At 37.2% G+C, this 24239-nt stretch overlaps 1 protein-coding gene across 2 annotated transcripts; it reads left to right on the top strand.

Annotated features, from left to right (window-relative positions):
• The first annotated feature begins 873 nt into the window (after positions 1-873).
• On the top strand, positions 874-20280 carry LOC127643825 (von Willebrand factor A domain-containing protein 7-like). 2 transcript variants are annotated; one of them, XM_052126731.1, is made up of 17 exons: positions 874-1015; positions 6605-6787; positions 7357-7635; positions 7783-7876; positions 9008-9136; positions 9246-9432; positions 10070-10239; positions 10338-10450; positions 10945-11061; positions 11139-11309; positions 11746-11878; positions 12038-12187; positions 15489-15581; positions 16132-16400; positions 16690-16823; positions 16920-17079; positions 18245-20280. In XM_052126731.1, the coding sequence occupies exons 2-17, from the start codon at positions 6605-6607 to the stop codon at positions 18638-18640; spliced, it is 2778 nt and encodes a 925-aa protein (XP_051982691.1). In that variant the 5' UTR covers positions 874-1015; the 3' UTR covers positions 18641-20280. The 2 variants fall into 2 exon arrangements, with proteins under 2 accessions (XP_051982691.1, XP_051982692.1); XM_052126732.1 differs by lacking the exon at positions 874-1015 and adding an exon at positions 3068-3181.
• The last annotated feature ends 3959 nt before the right edge of the window (positions 20281-24239 follow it).

The following is a 24239-nucleotide window of genomic DNA, read 5'->3' as shown; positions in this document are numbered from 1 at the left end:
CTTCAGGAAGATAAGACCCTTCTTATCTGAACATGCCACACAACTGCTTGTTCAGTCACTTGTCATAACTAGACTCTCATTGTGGGCCTTGCTGCATGTGCAATTAGACCTCTGCAAATGATCCAGAATTCAGCAGCACGTCTGGTCTTTAATGAACCAAAGAGAGCACATGTTACACCACTCCTTGTCTCTCTCCACTGGCTACCGGTTGATGCACGTATCAAATTCAAGGCTCTGATGCTGGCATACAGCACAGTCACTGGGTCTGCTCCAACATACCTAAAATAATTTCTGCAGAGCTACACACCCACTAGAAGCCTATGTTCGACTAAGGAACGTCGACTTGTTGTACCAACTCAAAGAGGCAACAAAACACTTTCTCAGACTTTCAGCTTCATCATACCACGTTGGTGGAATGACCTCACCAACTCCATCCGTGAAGCAGACTCACTCTATGTCTTCAAAAAAACACTTAAAACACATCTGTTCCATGAGCACTTAACAATTCACTAACAAAAAAAATTATACATCAATAAATAATAATAATTTGCACTTGTATATGTTTTGAACACTATTCTGATGCTAGTGAAACTTTGTAATATGGCACTTTTGTACCACTGATACATCTGATATCTTCACTTCACCATATTACTGCCACAGCGTGACCTGTTTTCTAGTCCTGGATCTCTATATTCACTGACCCACTATAGGTGAAATGTCCAACGTAATGTTAAATAAACAATCTGGAAGGATTTAGCTGTGACACCATCTGACCAGTTGAAATGCATGACAAATTGCATCCTGTATTGACAGCATAATTTAATCTTTGAATATTATACAATCCCGCAGGTGCAATTATACGCAGGTGGCAACCCTACCTACGTTGGTCCACAGTGCATCTTTTAGCAGGTTTCAGCATGCCCGAGGCATGCAAAATAATTCATTTCAAAACTGTAAGTGTAGTGCACTGAGCTCTGTGGAACTAAGTAGCTAACTTGTTAACCCAGCTAACACGGTAAGTTAAATGCTACTGAACCATAACTGACATGTAACAGTTCAAAATCTCAACTTCTGTCTGTGGGGTTTCAGATGCCTCACACAAATATATGTTGTTAATGAAGCCTCTGTAATGTTTGAACCACAGGTTCTACATGTTGTTATCCTTTTGTTGCCTTCGACATTGTATTCTTTATATACGAATGTGCAAAAAACTGAAATGTGCAGTCTTCAATCTTGGTCCTACTCTCGTGGAAGTTGATTGGTTGGTTGTCTGATTGGTTGAATGTAGCATGTGGAAATGCAGATTTGAAAATCAAATGAATCGTTGATTTGCTGCACATTTTTAAATTTATATCTCTGATGTTTGGTTTTAGAAGGTATCAATTCTTTCCAAGTCAGAGGGCTTGAGTCCACGTTAAGTCACATTAAGTCATTGTTGTCAAAGTCTAAGTCAAGTCCCAAGTCTTCTTTGAATACATTAAGTCGGAAGTCATCAAATTTGTGACTCGAGTCCAAGTCAAGACCATGCGACTCGAGTCCACAACCTTGGAGCAATCACTAGACCATGAATTGTATTAGTATTGACCATATTACCAAGATGAATTGCAACAAAATGTAGACCTATATATCTTATATATTGCTTTATACAGTATATTTCTTTTTGGAACTATGGATTATCGGCAGAAATCTAAGCCGATAGTTTTTTAATTATTATTTGAATTCTTACGTGTTCATCCGTGGCTGGTGGTAGAGAATTCTGTTGTTAGAACGGCTTGGTTCTACTATATAACAGCGGCGAGGTGAAACTCTAGAGGTGAAACAAATACGATTACTCACACCTCGTGGGGATTTTCTGCATCCAAATATTTCATCCTCGACTATATTAGTTCATATTTTTATCTTTACTTAAATGCATATTTTGTTATTTTGATCATCAAGTGTTCTAATTGAAGCGAGGTCATGAAAAGAAAAATTTGACAATATAGAAACGTGCCCCGTCAGCACAAACATCTTGTCTCCAACTTCATAAAAACCTCATCTAGGGATATACATTTACTGTATATAGTCCTTAATTTTATGAATATAGCTATAAAAAGATTAATTTGGTAAATAATTACATATAGAGCACTGCAACAGAGCCAAGTCTCCATCATTTCAAAATAAGAGCCCTGAAATAAGTATGTGTATTTCGAGGGTGTATCTATGTTCCCAGCATCCTAAATTCCCTGGGTCCAGGGTTGGGAAGGTTACTTTTGAAATGTATTCCACTACAGATTACATGCTGTAAAATGTCATTTGTAACGTATTGCTTTAGATTACCCAAGGTCTGTAAAGTATTCTAAATACTTTGGATTACTCATTTGATCTATAACACAGGGTCATCAACAGCCCTTAGGGGACTCTAAATGTGGGAAAAGGTGTGTTCATATTGTGGAATGTGACTTGTTTTCAAAGGTCATAATGCACTCAAGAGCTTTTTGTCTGAGATTCACGCCCACATAGTCATAAATTCTTTTTTTCTTGAAAGCTGCATTAATCTAGATATTTATTTACCTTTGGCGAAAAGGTTAAAAAATAATAAAGATGTAAAATTAAAGACATAAGAAACTATATGTGCAGTTTGGAAATAATAAAAAAGCTTGTGTATACATCTTATATGGCAAAATGTGGTTCTGACCCAATCACAACTAATTTCACACACTCAAGACAGCAGAAACCAGTGTTCACTGCAGCACCACCTTATTTCTAGAAAGTCTTGCATATTGTAAGACTAGTTCTTTCTGTCATCTCATCCAGAGTAAGCCTTGGTCAATTTAGCTGGATATGTTCTAGTCAGCTCAAAACTATTCTGGTGGATACAAAATACTTTGAATTTCCCAGTCTTACATTGAACATCCCTTCTGTGTTCTGTATTCAATCTCAGTGATTCAAAATCAGTTAAAATTCCACAACATATGCTGTATGTATGACAGTTTAAAAAGGGACAAGCACATTTCACATTGCAGTATCTTAAAGGCACTCCTTTCTCAAAATTTAAACTCCCCCCATCGTGCCATTCATTTGCTGGGTTCTGAGTGCATGACACTGTCTGTATATAATAAGAGCGCAACAAGGATTCGGTTTTGGAAGTACAGGAGCATCTGGTACACTTTGAAAAGAAAATTCAGTCAGAAATAAGAGGGTAAGGAAAATCTTTAATTCATTTATTTTCTTGTTTTTATCCATCCACATAAAATGTGATATGTGGTATTATAAATAATTTTCTGTTAAGTTTTGAATTTCCTAAAACAGTATTGTTTAATAAACTACTTGTTCATTTCTTCCTCTGCCATTACATGTCTAATTATTGTTTCAGTTTAGTTCTTGCAGATGAATAAAAAAAATAAACTTGTATAAATTTGTACAGAAAGTCATAATTTGACTATTTTTTCTGATAACAAAGAATCTACATCAGGGGTCTTCAACCATTTTCAGGCCAAGGATGCCTTGGTGGGTATTGTTTAAAATTAAGTGTTGCCTTTTATGCCTGTAATAACATGCGTATGGTGTTATATTAATGTATGTAGCCTACATACTTATACATACAATATACTGTAATAATATTATTAAAATAATATTATATTATTTAATGACATAATAAAATAAGCATTATATTGTGTACTGCAGATATCTGCCACCTTTTTGACATGAAGTGCCCTTTAATTCATCACTGTGCCACACCCCTTCCAAAAAGATCTCATGTGAGATATATTGATAGTTAGACAGACAGTCAGACACTCTCCATGCAGAAAAAACAGGATAGCCTACTGAGTCCCCAATGTTAGTGATATTTTTGGTAACGCTTTAGATTACAGCCCGCAATTTACAGCGTACCTTTTTGTAATAATAGTGCACCTATAAATTACTTATGTGTAGGTATTAGGGAACAATATGCAAAATTTGGGGAATAAAGATGTAACAACCTGGAAAATTACACAAAATGTATACTGTAATTATTTTATAACTAAGGGGTAACTACTCTAATATTAAGTGGTATGTATGACCTACCATGCTAAACAACATATACACACACACACACACACACACACACACACACACACACACACATAAATGTATATAATAAATCTGTATTTGCAGTGTAAATATACCATTGTTCTGTGTTGTTACAGTATAAGTCCCACTTGTTACCCCCCTTTTTCTATGTAGTTATTGGGTATTTGCAGGCGGTAAATTGAAGTGCTGCTTGTTACCCCCTTGTTCAATGTAGTTACAGGTAACTCATGTATCCTATAATAATATAGTATGTACCCCGTAGTTAAAAAATACCTTCAGTAGCCTATATGTGTAGGTACACTATTATTACAAAAAGGTACGTTGTGCATGTTCTTGCTTAATTGCTCTTAAAGTAAGATTGTTGTTTAGCATGGTATAAGGTCACATACCACATAATATTAGAATAGTTACCCTTAGTTATAAAATACTTGAAGTATAAATTATTTGTAATTTTCCAGGTTTTTACCCCTTTATTACCCAAACTTTCATATTGTTCTCTTATACCTACAAGAACGTACTGTGTAGTTACAATATTAATAAAAAAAAGGTACGCTGTAAATTCGGTATACTTACACTGTAAATTGCGGGCTATAACCTAAAGCACTACCATTTTTTTTTCTACATGTGTTTAAAAATGACCAGGGTTAATAACCATAACCAAGACGCTCCCCATCTGTCGCTCACTTCAAAGTTGTGTGGAATAAAGAGAAACTAGGGGTCTCTATTCAGTCATGCCATGCTATGAACTGTGTACATACGCTGCTTACGCAGGTGCGGACAGGCCTTTGCATGCCAAAGTGACAGGCTCCGTTAGACTGCACGTACCCTTCCCCAACGCCCTATAGAAATTGTCATAAGCTTTTTAGGTTCCCGGCACCCCGAAGGGGGGAACAAAGCAACGTGCCAAGCATGGGAGCAGGCCGCGCCAGCCTGCATAGGGTTTAAGCTGCTGGGGCCATCTTATCGCTATCACACGCATCGGGGAAGGCGTTCTTTTCCAAATCTTGTTCTTTCAAGGGGAAAAGACCCCGTGGAGACCACCAACTGCCCAGGCTGGGATGGATGGCAGGGGCTAGGGATGGGTGATCAGATACCAAGTACTTTTAAGCACAGAATCACCGATATCGATACCAATACTGATACATCTAATGAATACAATTTTTACAAATTCTTTGGATTTCTATATATTTATAGGTAGGAGCAGAAAATTATTAAGCTGCTTTGTTCACCTTTTAAAAATGTGTCAGTATAAGCAACATATAAATCCACAAAATTTACCATAGATGTTATTATATGGTTACTAACACTAAAACCATGTTACCATATGGATACTACAGTAAAGCTGTAGTAAAACCATGGTTAATTGTATCAAAACCTTGCTTACTGCCCATATATTTTATTTTTTATTTTTTATTTTTTTTATTTTTTTGCGCCGGAGCGCCACCTGAGTCTTGTCCTCCCATCTAGTAGTGATGCATGATTCAACTTCCCGCGACAACTACCTGCGCAGATATCATCAGCGCAACTGGGTTGGTTGTAGATTGCCAGGTTGGTGTCACAAATGAATTGAAAATGGTTTGAAGTTGCGATTTTGTTAGTAGGACGCGTTTTATACAAGATCTGGCAACTGGACAACCTTGGAATAATATGTGATTATTCATATAACGCGGTTTGGGCCATACAAATTATGGATTTTCCCGGGAGAAATAACAAAACGGGAAGCGGTCGGGAGATGGGTGTGAAATACAGGAGACTCCCGGGAAAAACGGGAGTGTTGACTATAGTAAAATTGTTGACTGTAGTAAGTAACCATAGTTTTTGGTGGAATTCATGGTTTTAATTCACGTATACGGTAAAACCATGGTTTTACCCTGTCCTCTAAGAGACTCAGTACTGCTTTCCATTCAGTTCATTACTAAATAAAGCAGAATGCCTGAATATGAGGACTGATTTCAACATATCGATGGACTTTTAACCAAAAAATAAAACAAATAAATAAATAAATAATACATATTCCTCTCTCTGCGAGTGAGTGATTAATACGAGTGCCAGTGGTGGATCAAACAATAATTTGCAGACCACCTGCAGTACACCGCGGACCCCTTGTGGTCACAGACCCACTGTTGAAGACCCTTGATATACATGCTTATTAATAGGTAAATTAAATAGTTTAAGTTAACAAAACTATCTCTCCATTACGCAGCTGCTCCCAGATATTCTTAAATTCTTTAATTGGTTTCTCTCCTCATGTTTGTCCAAAACTGATTTGATCTATTTTGTGGAACACAAAAATATGTTTAGCAGAATGACAGCCTCAGTAACCTTTCACTTTTCTTGTATGGAATAAAAGATGCAATGAAATGTTATGGTGACTGGAGCTAACATTCTCACAAGTGCTTTTGTGTCCCACATAATAACAAAAGTCATATGAGTTTGGAACAACATGAGGGTGAGTAAACGACGATAGAGTTTCATAATTTTAACTATGTAGTAGAGTTGTTGTCTGCTCAGCAATGCATTACTAAAGAGAACATTTTGACACCTAATTCAGATGATCGTGAAGGTGAGCATCGTGGTCCTGGTGGCATTTCTGGTGTCCTGGGGTCAGGCATTCATGTCAGTTGGGGGCAACGGAAACACTCATATTACCATCACTGATAGTGCTGTAATGGCAAAGATCTATGAGGTGTGTGAAGCAGTGGCTGAGTCTGAGGGAAGAGAATTCAAACCAACAGTAAGTATGTTTGTGTACATGCTGATGTTGTGCTTTTGTTTGTCAACAAATGTTTTAATTGCAACAAGTGCTGGACTTCAGATAGTAATAATAAAGTTGAATAAACAGTTCATCCAGAAAATAAAGAGAGAATTCTGTCATCATTTGCTCACAGTCATGTTGTTCCTAACCAAAATGCTTTCTTTCTTTATTGAAACACAAAAGGAGACATTTTGGAGATTGTTTATACTGTGCTTTTCCATATAATGAAATGGACATAAAGAAGAAAAATGATAAAACAATGATAAAAGTGGACTAGATGACTAATGCAGTTCAAGCCATTACAGAAGTCATACAAAAGCTTTGTGTAAGGAACAAACCAAAATGTTAAGTTATTATTCAATAAAAACTTGGAATATAGGGTACAAAATGAAGAGAAATTATGGCAATGATTGCTTCAAAATATTTTTCATTGACCAGCCAAATGTGGATTATATAATAGTATATAGCATAGTTCAGCCAAACCTGTCTGTCACAGTCACAGGACAGAGTCATAAGAGACTTGATTTAAAAAAATAACTGTCACACAGGGTTCAGCAGCAGAAGAGCTGCTGAGTGCCTGCCTGGATACGGCCACAGGTGAAGTTTCAGGTTCCAGGTTTCGTACGGCTCTGAATCAGATCTACATGCAGAACAGCTATGTTGACCGTGACATGATGGACAGTGCACCTCACCACTTCAATAATGAGGCCTTCAATGAGGGACGTAACCTCATCACTCAGGGGACAGCAGCCATTAAAGCTAATGTCCACACTAACAACCTTCAAACTGCTCGAGAGACACTGGGGCGGGTGTGTCACACACTGCAGGTGAGGCAGAAAAGACCTATTTACTTTGTGTTTTTATTAAACATATAATAATTATGGAAAAGGTTGCATTGAACTAGGTGAAACAGGGCATGTAACAAAATCTAAATCTAAGTATTCATTATGAATCTTTTTTTTTTTTTCTTTCAGGATTTTTATAGCCACAGTAACTGGGTTGAACTAGGTAACAAAAGTCCATATGCCAACCTCATCAGACCAGATCTCCCCATTGAGAACATCGCAGGTACAGACAGGTGTGGGTGTGATTATGAGAGAGTCAAATGTGGAAAAGAATTAAGATTATGCCATTCTGTAGGCTTTTATTGTTGACATGTCCAATGTTCAAGTGTAATAGCTCAATCTAAAATCAATCTTTAAAATGATAACTAGAGATAAGAGAACTGATGTTTACAACTGATAAGATGAGAGTAAATATCATATAGTAACAGATAAATCGTCCTGAAAGTGGCCCTAAACAGAAGCAAATCGCTGTATTGAGGGCATATCTGTGATTGCATGCGTTTTATTGGATGATGTGTGAAGAGTTTAAATTGGTTCCCTTTCCATTAATGAGTTGGAACTTGAAATAAATTAGAAGTTAATTTAGAATTTGTATTGGAATGACAGAAATTACATTCGTTTACTGAATTCAAAGAAATTCAAAACAGTCATACCAAAATTTGCCGGCAAAACATAATTCATTAATTAATTTCTAAATGGTCAAAATTAAGAATAGAATTACTATTTATATGCCTATTTATTATATAGGTTGAATACATTTACTGGACATTTAGAATATGTTTGTCCTAAACTGATTAGACATATAAAACATCTAAACTAAGTTCAATACTTTTAAACAATTAACATGGCCATAAAAATAAAAAATATTTTTAGCGTGATATAGCACCACAAAATATCTAAAATGCTGAACACCATTTTCAGCCAACTTTATACACATTTATTTTGACATCCCAATGTCTGAATATTCTGGAAAATGAAGTGTTCTACCATGGTCCATAAAATAAATGAATTTATTAATCATATTGAAATTGATTACATTTCAGGTGGCATTTCAAAAATGTAATATTGTCTAAAGTTTCTGAAAATAATATATATGTTTAGTTTATGATAAAATGCTTATGGATTATTTATACTCAAAAATGAAATTAGCTTTAAATTACCATTGCAACAGTTTCTTTGAATTGCAAACCATTTGAACTCGACTTCCATAAATTACATTTGGATTCCTGATTGCTACCTCAATTAAAATGTCATTCAAATTTATTAACTGATTGTAATTTGAAAGTCATTCTCTATTCAATTCTTAATAGATAATCACCCTGATGTGAATATATGTATATGTGTTTGCATGCAGATGTTACAATTCCAACATGCAGTGACTGTGCCAGTGGCAAATGTCCAAACCCGCTTCTGCCTGTCATTCTGAACGAGAAGTATCTCACTTCGGGTTACATGGGCTTGTTATCCTCTGACAAACCTCAGGGTGAGGAAACAGTACATAGATTTACACCTATAGACACACTTGAGCACACACAACATTCTGTTCTTGAATAATACCGATGTTATACTATCATTACATCTCTCTGGCAAAGGTAAATGTAGCCATGGTGGGAATACCGATCTCAGCAGTAGCCAGAATCCTCGTGGAGGGATCAATAAAGATGAGCGCCTTTCCTATAATGCTCATCTACATAATACTGCTGCAAACCTGGCATCTGAGGCCACCCTGGACCTGCTAGAAGATATCCGTGGGGCCATAGGAAACAAGGACTACCTTCGGTATGAGAGGAGATTCCTCATACACCTTTGTACTACAAAAATAATTGTTAATTAGTATTTTTCTTGTTCGCCATTAAAAAAAAAAAAGCATTCTTAAAACAAGATAAATTAACTTGAGAAAAAAAACAACATTAAATATTAAGTTTTGTTTTCAGAGGAATCTAAAAAAAAGAAATTGTGTGTTTTCACTTTGAATTAAGGTTATTTATCCTCACCCATTTGAAAATCTTTTTTCTTGTTTTGAACATAAACCTTACTAAAATGATTGATTTCTCTAAAATCTTATTTAAAATTTTTTTTTTAATTATATATATATATATATATATATATATATATATATATATATATATATATATATATATATATATATATATATTTATTTTATATATTTTTTTATTGGAAAGCAGGACATTTTTTTTTTTTTTAAGTGTATGCAAACTGATTAAAAGTTTGAAGGATTCTTACTGTATTTGTGTGTGAGAAAACATAAATATATCATCTTTGTAGTATTTCATATTGTAAGCCACTGAAACCATCTTCTAAATTAATAAATGTAAAGTAATGTAAAAGTCTTAATATGTTGAAATTATTGCATTTAAATTGAAGCATTTACCAACATTCTCCCTGTCTCTGTCAGGCTGATGGGTATCACACGATCTGCAGTGCTGGTTTTTGTCATTGACACTACAGGCAGTATGTCACAAGACATCGCAGAGGCCAAAAGAGTCGCTTACAACATCATTGACAGTAAGAATGGAACTCAAGATGAACCATCACAATATATTCTGGTGCCGTTCAATGATCCAGGTGAGTCCAAAAACATTTCTTCAAACTCATATTAGTTGCAATGAAGCAAAAGTAATCAGACATTGCTCAAATAAAATTTAATCTGTATAAATTTTTAGATTTTGGACCATTAATAAGGACTACAGACCCAGATGTGATGAAATCTGAGATCGACAAGCTCAGCGCTTCAGGGGGTGGGGACATCCCAGAAATGTGCCTATCAGGACTTCAGGTACTATGTTGTTTGGGACTCAAGATGTTCCAAACCCAAATTATATTCTGTCTTTTGTGGAACACAAAGCAGATGTTTAATTATGCAGTTCCTCACTTTAAAACTTAAAAACCCAAGAGTATCATAAAAGCAATATATGTGGCCTGTGCATCATATTACAAGTCTTCCGAAGGCATACGATGAGAAACTGCCCAAAATGTAAGTGGATATCTTTGCGTCTGTTGCGCAGGTGCACGTATAAATGTAAGAACTTGAGTTGTTTTTACATGCAAACAACTGTGAAAGAACTTCTCTCATAGGGCTCATGAACATGCAATGGATCTCAAGATTTTCACTGAGAAATTATTTACATTTCGAGAAAATAACACAAGGTGGTAGATCAGTATAAAACGGAAACTCTTAACTCCGTCTATTCATTACACTACTAGAGTAAATTTTTCCACTGTACCAAATCTTTCTCTCCTCCTTTTTGAATTTCTGTCTCTCTCTCACAGTTGGCTCTGACAGGTGCTCCCTCCTCCTCACAAATATATGTGTTCACAGATGCCCCAGCTAAGGATATGTCCCTTGAGAATACCATCAATGCCCTTATCCGCAGCACCAAGTCAACGGTAAAAATATTTGTTTCAGAACAAAAAATGAATTTGTACAACTATCAAAATTTCCATCGTACACCTTCTCTTTTCAGGTGTCTTTCTTCATGACAGCACCAATGAGGAGGAGAAGGGAGTTGCCACGCTCACAGTTTCAAGTGTACTATGACATGGCCTTGGCCTCTGGGGGTCAAGCCATTGAAGTCTCAAAGTCCCGCCTCTCTCAAGCCACTGACATCATTGTTGACACCTCTACTTCTGCCATGGTATGATGTCTCATACTCAATATGAAATTCTAAAAGCATTTATTGACATATATTGACACCAAGTGGTCAGATGCAGCATCATGCAGGAATAGTTTACTGTACCAATGCCATTGTTAAAATTTGCTATAAGCAGTCAGCCATGATTAATTTGAGCTGAAGTGTCCGATAATAAGGAAAGTACATAGTAGTTGGATGGTCATGTGATCTCAAGATGGTGGCCCACATGAGGCAGCCCAGCGTAGTGTAAAATAAATATTTACGGTATTAGGCTTCTGATATGACTTTCTTAAAAGTACTATACATCTCTTTAGGTGTAAAACTTCTTTAATGAGGAAAAAATGACAATGCACCTTTGAGTAAAACCAAAGTTTTTCTGGCATATGAAATGCACAAATCTGTTTTTCATGAATGTATGCACACTTTCTTCTTCTGTCAGGTAACTATTTTGCAGCGTTCCAGGAATCCAGGTCTTGTGGAGAGTTTCCCCTTCCTGCTGGATAAATCTGTATCCAATACTACAATCTACATCACAGGGAGTGACCTAATATTTACCCTACGCAGCCCTACAGGTAAAATCAGAGGCCATTTTAGAATGTACAAATGAGATCTGATTATATTATATTCTACTCTACTTATTTAGTTATTATTTGTGCACGGCATCAAAGCAAAACATCAAAGTAAAAGTCCCTCTACTTAAATATGGACTTACATAAAGTGCTTGCTTATAGGTGTGTCTCAAGCTAACACGGTTGCCAGTGGACCTCTGGGAATAATTCAGAAAGTGGGAAACCTGCAACGAATCGAATTGAATGGAATGGACATGGGCCTGTGGAATATTGACATGAAGTCAACAGGGTCCTATACCATAAAAGTAATTGGTGAGTCAACCTGTACTGATTTGATGAACCAATCCAAAACCAAGCTATGGGGGTGTTTACACTTCCTCTCTTTACATTTACAAGAGCAGTTATAATCGGCTTCTGCAGGTTTTGTGTAGTCGAGCTACAATCTTCATTTGGCTGTCCAAGTATACGGTATATGTCACAATGTGTAATCGAATATTTTAATAAAGAATGACAGCTGGGCTCCTCCAAATCTCCACAGGTAGGCACACGACTGGATTGTTGCTGCTTCCATTCCTTGCATCTTTTTTGGCCTTTAATAGTTCGATTTGAGGTGCCTCCATTGCACACTGAACTTTTTGGGGCTTGCAATTAAGGCTTCTAGCTCTTTGGTCACTTTTTAAAAAGTTTGCAGTTCCTTGTTTTCCGTCTATCCATGTTGTGCATCACCTGCCTCATTTGGTGTACCCACACAATACCGAGGCCAATAAGGTTAAAATGCTGGACGAATCCGAGCTACAGTCACATTACCTAGGTCTATTGGTCCGTTTTCACAAAAATCAGACCGATACGATTTATATGACATCAGCATACCAAAGTTTGGGAGCCTTGCTTGGGGGAGGCGTGGTCATGTGTCTGTCTGCTGGATAGGGAATCGCTCTTCCTCCACTGGGTTCTGCTGACCACTGCACTGTATTACTGGCACCAGCCTATTTGCCTGTTATAAGGAGAACAGAGAAGGTTGTAAAGGTTATTAAACAATGGACTAATGACAGCACTGATAGACTGCAGGGATGCTTTGAAATAACTGATTGGAATATGCTCGCAGCTCCATCAAATGATATTAACGAGCAAGTGGATATAGTAACATCGTATATCTCCTTCTGTGTGGATTACATCATTCCTACTAAGAAGGTTACCATCTTTCCGAACAATAAGCCCTGGGTAACGAAGGAACTCAAGGAAATTCTAAATAAGAAAAAGAGAGTTTTCTACACCGGCACTGAGTATGAAAAAAAGGAGGTTAACAGAGAGGTCAAGCGTGCTATTAAATCTGCTAAACTGAAATATAAGAACAAGATTGAGCAAACATTTACTCAAGGAAACCTCCATACAGTCTGGCAGGGTCTTAAGAATATGGCAGCAGTTAATATTGCTCCCACTGCTCGTAGGCATATTCAGGTTGTAGGAAGTAGTTTAACATCTCTTCCCAACGATCTCAATTCTTTCTATACCAGATTTGAGACGGACAATACCACTCAAGTGGAAACAATAATTTCTACTTTAAAATCTGGTGACTCTGCCTTTACTATAAGTATGGAGGAGGTGGTGCAAGCTCTTAAAAAGACCAAAGTTAAATCTGCACCTGGGCCGGATACTATCTGTGGTCGAACCTTAAAATACTGTGCTGGAGCAGTTGGGGGGTGTTTCAGACTTTATTTCAGAAATCTATGGCTATTGGTGTAGTTCCTCAACTGTGGAAACATTCCACTGTTATTCCGATACCAAAAAAGAGTTCCATAAAATCCTTAAACGATCTGAGACCTGTTGCACTCACCTCTCTTGTGATAAAGGCAATGGAGAGGATTATTAAAAACTATATCACTAAAGTAACTGTTTCACAGTTGATCCACTTCAGTTTGCCTATCGCACAGGTAGAGGGTTGATGATGCAAAGGTGTTTATCACAGACATTGTTCATAAGCATCTTGAGTCTCCTAATACCACAGCCAGATTTTTGTTTGCTGATTTTTCTTCGGCTTTTAATACCCTACAGCCACATATTCTTGCTGAGAAACTTATTAGTCGTTTTCATCTGGAGGACCAAATGATTTTCTGGGTAATTGATTTTTTAACCAATAGGTCTCAGAGAGTGCTGGTCAACAATATCTTTTCTGACCTCCAATATACTTCAACTGGCTCTCCCCAGGGATGTGTCCTTTCACCTCTGCTCTTCATTATGTATACCGACGAATGTAGATCTACTCAACCTAATTGTCATCTGATTAAGTTTGCCGATGATACCGTTTTACTGTCTCTGCTTTCAGGCCCTTCACAGCATCATGGCCCAGCCCTTCAGGAATTTGTTGAGTGGTGTGACATCTCCTGTTTGGAGCTTAACTTGAATAAGACTAAAGAGATGGTAGTAACCTTTTCTAATAAGCAGAGGCAGGTGGCTATGGCAGCATCTACTGTTATTCACGGGAAGCCTATTGAGATTGTCAAGGAGTACAAGTACCTTGGGACAATTTTTGACAATCTGTTCAAATTTACTTCCAATACAGAGGAGATACTGAAGAAATGCCAGCAGCGGCAGTATCTTTTAAGGAAGCTCAATTCCTTTGGAGTTAGTAAGAACTTGCTCACTATGTTCTACTACTCCTACATTGAAAGTGTCATTACATTTTCCATCGTCTGCTGGTTTCATTCTATAAGCCTCCAAAATAGAAATAGTCTGGAGCGCACAGATAAAGTCTGCTCAAAAATTATTGGACTCCCTATTAGGGCTCTTTCTATTATAAGTGAACAGCAAACGCTGAGGTTGGCTGGAAGGATCTTGCGAGACACATCACATGTAATGTTCTCTGTTTTTGAGTGGCTTCCTTCACGGCGACGGCTTCGTTGTCCATGTTGTAGGACACAAAGGAGGAAGGCAACCTTTGTTCCCAAATCGGTGCAGCTTTTAAATTCTCAACCGTCTCTAGCCCCTTGTTTATTATGTCTTGATTTAATTATTTTTTAATATATATATTAGGTATTCATTAATATGTATTTCATGTACACTGTGTTATTTATTTAATGTAGGATGTTATAATGTATAATGTTTACGTTACTCTATGTGGCCTTATTAATTGCCCCTTGGGGACAAATAAAGTGTTTTGAAATTGAAATTGAAATAGGGAGAGCGGTAAGGCTCGTCACATGAGTTGTGATTACTCAACACCTGTCTCTCATTATAGTGATGGCAGAGGGAGACCTGATAAACCACGCCAGAGTGTCATTGTGGGGGAGAGACAGCAGAGAGAGTTGTGGCTGCATGTGCCCGCCTGACTAACAATGATTCGTTTGTGTGTAATTGGCCACTAAGTGCCCTTTTTTTGTTAAAGTTTTTGTGACGCTGAAGAGTAATACAATACTCATGCTGACAGTTCCTTGCCTTCTGACTCCTCCATTGCTCACAAACTTAAACCTATAATGGTGGAGTATTAATACAAATACAAGTTGTGGCATTCTGAGGTGTCTTTTGCTTGTATTCATAATTTTGTGTCTTTCCAATGTAAACAAAGAAAGAGGTTTTGTTTCTTTTGAGTTTGATTTACCATGTGTTTTATTTTTAGGTCAGAGTGCAATTTCATTCATCTATGACTTTGTAGAGGAATTCAAAGGACCACATCCTGGATATGCTGTCATTGATGGACGCCCATCAGCAGGTTTGAACCGTTGTAATGTTTAACTAGCAAATCATTTTTAAATTAAGCTCCAAACATATTCAATGCTAGTACACGAACTCCGACTTCTCTAAGTACACTATGCAAGTTCGATTTAATGTGTCGTTACGTTCTGAAATGTGTTAGACTGGATTTCATGAGTCAATTCAAGTATGCATTGCATTCTCAATGTTGCCACAGGTGTAAAGTGGACATGAGTGTGAACTGTCTGCTTTCACAGTACGTTTTCTCTTTCAAGTCAACCACTGTAATAGCGGAGCAACAGTTTGAAGAGAAAATTAATTTAGTATGTATATTTATTACAACTAATCTGAATAACACATCTGGTTTTATGGCACACACTTTTGAAGATAACTCTAGGTTATCACCACATTAATGCAAGGTCGCACAATAGTGTGTTCAACCAGGCGTTGGCAACGCGTGTTTGCATAAATTATGTTTCTAGCCTTAATGAGATTTTCTCTCACACCATAGTCTTGAATTGTATGTATAGAGGGAGTTTGTCAGTTCATTCTTTGTTTTTTTTATTTAGGATTACCAACTAAGCTGTTAATAATGCTGACTGGAGGGAAAGGTCCAGAGGTTCTGGAGGTGCAGGAAGTTGCTCTCATGGATGTGTCAAGGCTCAGAGTGTCTAATGGAACTATAGAGAACATGACTAATGGATATTTCCTAGTTACTGTGAAAGAAGTACCAGAGGGAGAGTTTGTGGTGTGGCTGAAGGGAAAAGACACAACCTCCTCTAGCCTTTTCCAGAGGCAGAGCACCACACAGATGTCTCAGTCCAAAGTCAGCATTAAGGTACAAACTGTATTCTTTGTTGGCACATTAATCTTTAACATTTTTGTGAGTGAATCTTACATAACTTCTCAAAAAATGTCCAGGTCACATTTCACCCCAAAACCAAATTAAGAAATCACATTTTGCATAAAGAAAATGTAGTCTGCTAATAGGACCCTTAGAATTTTTTGCATGTTTATTTTTTTGTTCTTTTGAGTTTTGGGGTAAAATTAAACCTGGCCATCTCTTTGTCAGCTTTCTATTGCAATGAAATGTCTTATTGTCTTTTCTTTTATCTCTTTTACCACAGGCAATGGTAGGCAGCTCCATGCAGCCAGGAAAAGTATTTAAACAAAATTTTACTGTAACAACCAATGGAACTGGTGGTGTCTACACAATTCATGCAAGGAACGACAAAAGCATCCCTATGAACTATCCATCAACGTAAATGACCTGTTAAACTGTCAAATATTTTACACCACATTTCTTATCAAGAACAAAACATTTTAGTGCCACACATGTGTTTCTGTGTCAACACAGGCTCACCCTTGTAAGTGGAGAAAGTGTTCAAGGGACAGTGTCTCTAACTCCTCCTGCTAACACTGTCTCAGGCACAGACGTTACTCTCACTATGGAGGCAGAGGGCCCTGGAGGAAGTGACTCTAATTATGTTGTGCTTCGTCTTTCAGTCCTCTCAAAGGTAAAATCAAATGATTTCAAACAGACTGAAGCATTCTGCTGTTATGAAGTTGAACTTTCTGTGGAACAAAATGTGGCCGTAGTGTCCTACCATAAAATGTAGGACATTCTTTTTTTTGCAATTTATATATAGTGTAGCAAATTCATCTTGAGGCCCCCTAGTGGATCTCAGCCCCCTGGTTGAGAACCATTGACGTAGAGTAACATCTAAGCCAGAAGATCAGTGTTTGGGCACAGTATGTTGTACTGGAGGTGTGCAAAAATTAAATTATTTGCCAATTTCATCAGCCAAATAAAGCCTGGTTTACACTGTATGATTTTTCACGATTCAAATTTAGAAAATTCAAAAGGGATTTCTGCCATCTTAGGGCAAAATCATCAGTTTTACATTGTTTAGTGTGACATGCTAACCAACAGCCAATGAATTGCCCTTGCGATAATCTTTAACCTCCAATGAAATTCTGACAAGGTCAGAAATATTGGGTTGAAGTACTGCAGTGTGACTACTCATACGATGCTCGACTAATAGAAACACAGCATCTGATGACTGATACTAACTTGTCTATGTGATATGCCAACACATATGGTGTTGGCTAGCCTTATCTTCACATTATGATCATACTATCGCATTCGTGTTGTAGAATGCGCATTCCATGGCATCCTCTTATACCCACCAATGACTCCAGACTCTACATCTTTTTATTTTCTTTCAATCTGAAGTCCTAAAAGATCTATTTCATACAGTCTGACATAGAAGACAGTTAAAGTCGCACCGTGTGTCTTGGCATCTTTACTGGGGTCATATCGTAGTCTGATGCAGCAAACGTAAAGGACAGGAAAACACTGTAATGTGTGAACCAGGCTTTACAAAGAAGAATGCATCTGTGTGCACTTCCGCAGTTAATTTAGCATGGACTTCAATGACTTTTAGTCATAAATCTTACAGTTCATACAAAATAACTTTGTTTAAATATTGGCCACCGATTTTTTTTTTTTTTCTCAGTTGACTAATAAGTTGTCTTATAAATTGGTATATGGTATAAAAACCACTAATTGGTATATGCTAGACTAATTAAGAGCAAAGAGTTCTCAGAGTCCAGTGAAAGACAGATACATTATTCTTCAGTAAGTGGTTGCATTACCTCTCCCTTTACTACTCCATTCAGGTGACAGACTTCACACCTCCAAAATGCGAAGTGTTCGGTGTTCAGGGCAGTTGCTCCTCCTCCTCTTGCAGCTCGTCAAACTGGGAACTGTCTGTCAACATCACTGATGGTAATGGCACAGGTATCAATAGAATTGCCATCCAACAAGGCAGTGGAAACCTCACTCAGAAAGAAGTAGTAAACACCAGCGTAAATGTGGTCATGGGTCAATATGAGGCTTCATGTTGTTCACCTTCTGTGACATTATCTGCAGTTGACAAGGTGGGGAATGTGGGAAGATGCATTTACAGCATGAAGACCAGTGCAGGCTCTTCACTCGTCAGCATGTCCCTCCCTCTGTGGGCATGTCTGTTTTATATCCACCATGAGTTTGCTACATATGCCTTCTCTCTTTGATGATAGAGAGCTCTTCCAACCAAATTCAATAGCATCCTATCCATTGCTTAGTCTTGCACCCTCTTAAACCCTCTACAAATTGTGAAATAATAGAAAGTGAAGAACTGTGCTGCTTATTCAGAACCCATATTCAGAGAGTTTTATTTGGACATGTGATAGGAAGAAAAAATTATTTTGAGTCATAGAAATATTGTTTGATAACATGGATTTGATTGATATTTAAAATACTACCCTTGAAAAAGGACTGCATTATTCATATCCTATACATTTTATATACAGTACATAGATAGTTGGAGTACCATGTTTCATACTATTCGTTTTAAATAAAATACTTGAATTATCAAAATACAAAGGCATTGTAGGAATGGAATTTAACAAAGGAATTATTTCCTGTATTAAGACTCTTATTCTTTGTAAAAACAGACCACCTCTTTCATTCCAAGACCTACAAAGCATTCTGGTAGTGATCTATCAGCCTGTTGGCTGAGGTGTTTGTGTATTGGGACTCTGCAAATGGTCACAATTAGAATACAGTAGGGGTTAAAGGTGGTCTGAATATTGGTCAGTTTAAATGTATCAGGTCTGTTTGTGGTCACATGGTCAAAGGAAGGATGTTGATCTTAACTTATGCTCAGGGCTTTTTTCACTTCTCTCTTCTTGTCTCTGGCTCTTCTCTCTGGGCTTTGCTCTTGAGAGTTGGGTTACAGGCCATAGGCCAGTCTCCCAGCCTTCAATGGCTTCTCTCTTTCTTGCTCTGTCTCTCCCATTTCTCTTTCTCTCCCATTTATCTCTGTCTTTCTATCCTCCATTCCCTCTCACTCAGGCAGTATGCATTCTGGTTTCATATACATATTTCATACATCCAATTTGTAATTATTTTATCTAAATTGTAACCATCTGATGTAACCTTTTAAGACATTACTGTTATTAAACATTTTCAACTTAATCTGTCTAGTTTCTAGCACTGTGTAAACTATATACTTTAAAGTGCTCCATATTGCTTAACAATAAGGTCATATTTTGGTTCTAAACAATGCTCTCCCACATTATTAGCTATTCTAACTGAGCTTATTTCATAAGTGGTGGTGGTGGTGTAGTGGTCTAAAGCACATAACTGGTAATCTGGCAATCAGAAAGTCACTGGTTCGATCCCCACAGTCACCACCATTATGTCCTTGAGCAAGGCACTTAACTCCAGGTTGCTTGGTGGGATTGTCCCTGTAAGTTGCTATGGATAAAAGCATCTGCCAAATGCATAAATGTAAATGTAAGTAGCAGGAGGGGGTAATAGACAAGAAATGCAGTTTTATTCCATTTTGCTGTTAACTTTTCTTCAGTCACCTCAGCATTCTTACATCTTGAACCACCTTACAGCATGTTACAAATACAAATAAATGTGTTTGCTAATATACAATTTTTCCTGCCTAGATCAGTGTTTGGGCACAGTATGTTGTACTGGAGGTGTGCAATAAATTAAATTATTTGCCTAGATTATTTACCTGCCTAGAAATATATAAAATGGTTTAGGTTACACGTGGTACATGTCATCAGAGGAAAATGCAATCTATAAGACAATCTAAAGCAGCTTTTCAAATGTAAAAATATTAGCTGTATTTTATTAAAATATCTTTTCCATTAAAGCTTGAAGTCTTTTTTAAAAACTAGGCTTTACTTTACCACAAATGTTTGGTTGCTTCAAGGCTTGGCAAGCTTATTTATATAGCACATTTCATACACAATGGCAATTCAAAGTGATACATATACATTTTAAAGAAAATGGAAAAACCAATTTAGAACATGAAATAAGAAAAACGTAATACACACATTGAGAAGTTATATAAGAATACAATAAAATAGCATAAAATCAAGAAAACTGGTATTAAGAGCATGACTTCAGTGAATTGAAAAAGCAGAGAACATGAAATGATCCAAATCATTATTGAATCTCTTTTTCTTTAATTTCAGTCTCAAAGGCAGATCTCAGTGTACCCATGATCATCCAGTGCTTACACTGTGTATATAAAACAAGAAAATAAAAGGAAAAATAAATATTTAATCTGATACTAAAATAATCTGCTATCTATGTTTTCCTTCTCCACACCTGTCTGAGTGGAGACACCAAAAGAGATGAGGTTTTCCCATTCAAAATCTGCACACTATTATTTGTGCCATCCTTCTGCGGATGCCTCCGATGTCACAAGGACATCCTCAATTTCTACTCAAGATACCACTGTACCCGGGTTTGATACCTAGCCACTGCTAGATTCTTAAAGACTCTTAAGTGAGGACTAGAACATAAGCGTGTACTGTCAGAACCACTCCCACCCACTCTCAGTACAGAGTGTGGGGTGCAACCACTCCTGGCCGGTTGCAATAATCAAATGCGAGTTTACTGATTATTCTCTGTAGGTTCAATAGGCATCACAAGTCGATGACAAAAGCAAAATTATTCAGTGAAATCAATAAGTGTAGCACAAAGCTCATTCAGAAAATGCACAGCTAAACAGAAGTGCTTTCAGTCTGGATTTAAATGTGGCTACTGTTGGGGCACATCTAAGCACTTCTTGAAGCTGGTGGCATAATAGCTAAACACTGTCTCACCTTGTTTTGAACGAACCCTCTGTATGTTTAACTGACTTGATCCTAATGATCTGAGAGGTCTGTTAGGTTTATATTCAACAAGCATATCTGAAATGTATTGAGGTTCTAGGCTATCGTGCAATTTATAAACAAGTAATAGTACTTAAAAGTCAATTCTAAATGTAACATGAAGCCAGTGTAAACACCTGAGGACGGGAGTAATATGCTCAGACTTTTTGGTTCGGGTGAGAATCCTGGTAGCGGCATTCTAAATGAGCTGCAGGTGTCTAATTTGGGTTTCTCCAAGTCTTGACTGGATACAAAAGATCTTATTCTGGCTATATGTTTTAGCTGATAGTAGGCTGCTTCAGTTATTGCTTTGATGTGGCTAATGAAACTAAGGTCTGACTCCAAATTGACACCAAGATTTCTTATTTTATTTTTTGTCTTTAGACCCTTTGAGTCAAAGTATATATATATATATATATATATATATATATATATATATATATATATATATATATATATATATATATATATATATATATATATACACCTTTGGAATTTCACCTTTGTTGCCAAATACAATGACCTCTGTCTTGTCATTGTTTAACTGAAGGACGTTTTGGCACATCCAACTTTTAATTTCATCAATGCATTTGCACAGAGATTCTATGGGGCTGTAGTCATTTGGCGATTGGGCTAGATAGATCTGGGTCTTGTCAGCATAGCTATGGTATGCAATTTGTTTCTTTTTCATAATTTGGGTGGGAGTGGGAGCATATACAGGTTGAACAGGAGTGGTCCAAGAATCCTTGCCTTGAATCAGTATTTAGCCGAATAACATTTAGGATCTTTATGAGCGCCGTCTCTCTCTGCAATGATGTGGTCGGATACCAGAATGTAAATTGTCCAAGTAGCCATTCGAGATTAAGAATTTGTTCAGCTGATTGAAAACAACATTGTAACGCAGTCAATGGAAAGGAGGCGAGAACCGGCTTGATAATATAAATAATATTTTAATGATAAACTTAAAAGACAAAACACACACATGACGGACATGTCCGTAAACAATCTCTCTCTCCTCTGCAGTCAACCTTTATCCTTCTCGGAGGCTTGATTAGCCTAAAACGGGACCGGGCGTAGGATCACGACCCGGCCCCGCCCTCCGCCCTGCCACAAACAGTTTCAATGATCTATATGTTGAATCAGACCAAAAGTGTTTAAAACTATTTTGAGTTCTTTGGAAGTGTTTTGTTCAGGATTATCTATATGAATGTTGAAATCCCCAGCAATAACAAAACGGTTACTTCAGAGGAAGTTGTTGATAACAGTTCTGTAAAATCATCAACAAAGCTAGGAGAGAATTTTGGAGGCCTATAAATAATTATACATTGAATGCGTGGAGCTTTTTAGTGCAATAGTTAGATATTCAAAAGGTCAAGTAATCACCAAGTGACAGTTGCTTGCATTGAAAGACATCTTTAAATATTGCTGCTAATCCTCCACCTCTCCAAAGTCTAATTTAGAAAAGTAAGTCCAGGTTGTTTGTGGTGATGAGTTCATTGACTAGAAACGACTTGTTTTTTTAGTAGGCAGATGTTTAAATGTTCTAATTTGACATTATCCGTTTTTGGCCCAACAGTAATGTTGGATTTCTGTCTAATATGCAACAGATTAGATTGGTTTGCTATACACATTGAGAAAGCCTTATTCTTCCTATCACTTAGCTCTCTCAGATTGAGGGTGAGCTGGGCCTGCAGGCTTTGGTGGTAGAGGGGCCAACCATTGTTTTGGTTTGTATCTGCGGCTCACAGCAATGGAGTGGGAGAGCTTTTTTACCAGCATACACTAGTTCCTCCATTTTCTCAGAGAAGCTCAGGAGTGGGGATGTTGACAAGAGGGAGAGAAGGTATGTGGTGACAGAGACTGTGGCTCTGATGTTTCTGGAGGCTGATGTATGTTGTTGTTATCTTGGGTCCCTTGACTTTTTTCCTGGAAATTGTCCTTGCGTCTTGTATCTTGGAGCAGTTATAAGTTGTCACAGTCTGACTGTAGTATGCTCTGTGTGTGGGGCTCAGCCCCATGTTGTTGTGTCTTCACTGTGTTATTGTGGGATTTGTTGATCAAATGTCAATCCAGGTTCTGAAGTGCGATCCTTTGGTCATCCAGACACTGCGGTGGTATTTGTGTGCCATCCAGGTTGAGTGGATTTGTGCGCATTGCAAATGGATGGAGGGAGAAGTAGATATTGTCATTTAGCACTTTTGCACCAAGTTTGTTTGAGTGAAGGACATCTGATTTAAACAGTTCTCTTTGACTCCAGAAAATATAAAAATTTTCAATGTAGTTCAGTCCTTTTGTTGCAGGTTTTGTGAAGCCAAGTGTTTAGACTTAGCAACCGAGAAAACATATTTGTTCCTTGGGCTGGGAGCGGTCCACTGATGAACAATTTAACTTTAAATCTTCCAAGTGTTTCAAAGAGTTCATTGAAATCCCTCTTTAAGGAGTTCTGACTGCTCTTTCTGAATATAATTCTCCCCCACATGTATAATAACTCGATTAACAGTCTTATGATTCATTAGAATGTTCAGAAGTTCCTTATTCAACACAGAAACCGTTGCTCAAGGAATGCAGCAAGTGGTAGTAGCCCCGCTACTAATGTTTCTGATAATTGAGTCACACCGCCTTACTCAAAGAAAATATATTTCCTTATATATTAAGGCTCAGATGTGTGTGTGTGTGTAAAATGTAAAAATAAAAATGGTTGTAGATTTTGTCCAACAGTTTAAAAAACAAATCGGTCACTGAATTTACATTTATGTTTTCATTTGCCTGAATCTGTAAAGAATTGGGCACCTTTGTAGGCATATTGGGAATATATATTTGAGACATTTAATGCTGTAGGTAAATCCATGCTTTAACTAAATGAAAGAGAAATTATTTGAGTGTTTCAATAAAGCTATTACATGTAAAAATATAGTATAGTTTTTGTCTTGTTATTGCTATATATCTCAAT

The sequence above is a fragment of the Xyrauchen texanus genome, chromosome 5 (genome assembly GCF_025860055.1).
Source record: "Xyrauchen texanus isolate HMW12.3.18 chromosome 5, RBS_HiC_50CHRs, whole genome shotgun sequence".
NCBI classification, from domain to species: domain Eukaryota; kingdom Metazoa; phylum Chordata; class Actinopteri; order Cypriniformes; family Catostomidae; genus Xyrauchen; species Xyrauchen texanus.
Note: the sequence above shows the minus strand (reverse complement) of the source record. Positions and strands in the feature narration are given on the sequence as shown.

Coding starts and splice junctions, on each gene's coding strand:
- LOC127643825 (XM_052126731.1), top strand. CDS start 6,605: ATGATCGTGAAGGTGAGCATCGTGGTCCTGGTGGCATTTCTGGTGTCC. Junction 6,788..7,356: donor GAAGAGAATTCAAACCAACA/GTAAGTATGTTT, acceptor ACTGTCACACAG/GGTTCAGCAGCAGAAGAGCT. Junction 11,062..11,138: donor TCCGCAGCACCAAGTCAACG/GTAAAAATATTT, acceptor TTCTCTTTTCAG/GTGTCTTTCTTCATGACAGC.